Raw genomic sequence first — 2106 nt, forward strand, 5'->3', positions numbered from 1 at the left:
TGGGATACAATTTATCTGATTAATCTGATGACTGACTTCCTGTAGTGTAAATGTTTGTGAAGACTGTCAGAGTCTCCATCAGGCTCCCCCAGGACCCCAGGCAGTCAGGGGACAAAGAGTCTATAGAGTCAATAATGGATCCCCGGGGACCTCATAGCAGCGTTTTTAATGCGCGTATTGATGGTGTGGTGTGTTTACTGGCTCAGCAGCTTCCGCACACACTGCTGGAGCATAAAGCCAGGTTGACGGACGTTCTCCAGAGGGACTGCACAGTCGGAGCTGGGGAAAGAGGAAGATGTCAGTGGCAGTGAAGAGAGGGATAAGCGCTAAGGGAGAGTCCAGAAAATGCGCCGCGCGTTTCTGGAGGCTCTTTCCTCACCTTTTGCTGTGTCTGTCTCTGGTGGCGTACGCAGCGCTGGGTGCGCTTTTGTTCCAGCACATAGAGGGAGAGAGCGCGTCCACAACCCAGCAGGATTACCGCGAGTTCCTGGGACAGATTGTCCGCAACGTCCAGAACTTAACCGGTTAGTGGTCACATGTATCTGTTGTGGTTCGCTCTGATATCAGCAACCTCAGTTCTATCGACATCTATTATTCTTTCCATTCTAATGCTGGTAAAGGAAACAGGACCCGGACGTGCATATTTCCTTGATACTAACAATATTTAAATATTCATTGCTCCCAGCTCTACACTAAACATGTTCTCCTTATTTTCAGCTAACGCCTCCATCACACATCAGGACATAGTAAATAAAGTGGAGTTTGAGATGCAAAAAGGGTTCAAGTCCATATGGTTCCAGAGACCTGAAAGGTGGACTTTTTTTGGCTCCATGTTCTTCTGCTGCACTGTATTCACAACAGTCGGTAAGACAACACGATTATTATACTAACTGCAAATTGATGTGCATATACACATAAAACTATTATATAAATATAATGTATATATATTTATATACACACACATATTTACCATTAACTAGTTTCCTATTAGCATTCATATTAGCAGCACATTGGCTCTTCAGTATAATTATATATGATTATAAATCACTTATTAATTACGTATTCTGCATGACCATATCTTACAACTATCAGGACATTAACACAGTTTTCCCTCAATAACTAAACTAATTACAGCTTATTGATAGTAAGTAAAGTAAAGGAAGTTGTTTTACATAAATAATAACACTTATTTGGTATGTTCTTATGTAACTTAAGGGTTAAGAGTGTCCAAATAACTCTGAATTAAGTGTTTCTAACTCAGAACTCATGTTTCTTATTTTAAAGCAAGCTCTCACTCATAACTAATTTGCTCAGTATGGATCAAACTTGTTTTTAACTTGACTTAAAATCTGTTACAATTTTTATTTTATCACAGTTTAGGCTTAGTTATCAATAACTTTCCTAATTAGAGCCAACAATACCGAGCTTTGTGTGGCCGTCGGCATGTTGGCAGTCCTGACTCCACCGGCTCTTGACTATTCCAAAAATGGGCAAAGAGGTGGAGCGTGGGTGGAGATGAGGGCTGAATGAAACCTGTCTACTGAAAACAGCCATCTGTGATGGCACCTGCCTTTAAGCTTTAATTTAATTTAAACAGGTAAGATATAGGGTAAGTGAGGTATTATCACACAACTCTCCCCCTCAGCTTTGTGGGGCTTTTCAGTCTCTTTCAGCTAATTGTTTTAATGTTACATCCTGCAACTGTACAGTTTTGGTTCAGGACTCGCATCAACGTTGTGTTCAGCAGCTGAGGCAGCAGGCGGACACGTTTTTAGCTAGCAGGAACACACTATCCACCTGATCTTATGTTTGAACCCTGAGGATGAAGGGGGGAAAACAGCAACAAAGTTGTTTCTGCAAAGAATTTCAACCCAGCTAAACTGTCAAAAGCGCTGTTATGTCTTCGTAAAAAACTGAAACGGACATGGTGACAGATAATGCAGGTGTTCCCAAACTTTTGTATGTCTCCTCAATAGATGCACATTAGACTATGGACCTTCAATTTAAGTGGATTTTGTCTAAAGGAATCCCCTCAACATGGGATCACTATTTACCGATCAACCATAACATTCTGACCACCTAGGCACCCTGGTGATCATAATGTTA

At 41.3% G+C, this 2106-nt stretch overlaps 1 protein-coding gene across 1 annotated transcript; it reads left to right on the top strand.

Moving 5' to 3' along the window:
- Positions 1–295: 295 nt before the first annotated feature.
- Positions 296–1530, top strand: LOC118329637 (potassium channel subfamily K member 18-like). Its single transcript, XM_035663866.1, has 3 exons — positions 296–524; positions 718–864; positions 1454–1530. Exons 1-3 carry the CDS (start codon positions 296–298, stop codon positions 1528–1530), a joined length of 453 nt encoding a protein of 150 aa, XP_035519759.1.
- The last annotated feature ends 576 nt before the right edge of the window (positions 1531–2106 follow it).

The sequence above is a fragment of the Morone saxatilis genome, unplaced genomic scaffold (assembly GCF_004916995.1).
Source record: "Morone saxatilis isolate NCDOM2014 unplaced genomic scaffold, NCSU_SB_2.0 Contig19, whole genome shotgun sequence".
NCBI classification, from domain to species: domain Eukaryota; kingdom Metazoa; phylum Chordata; class Actinopteri; family Moronidae; genus Morone; species Morone saxatilis.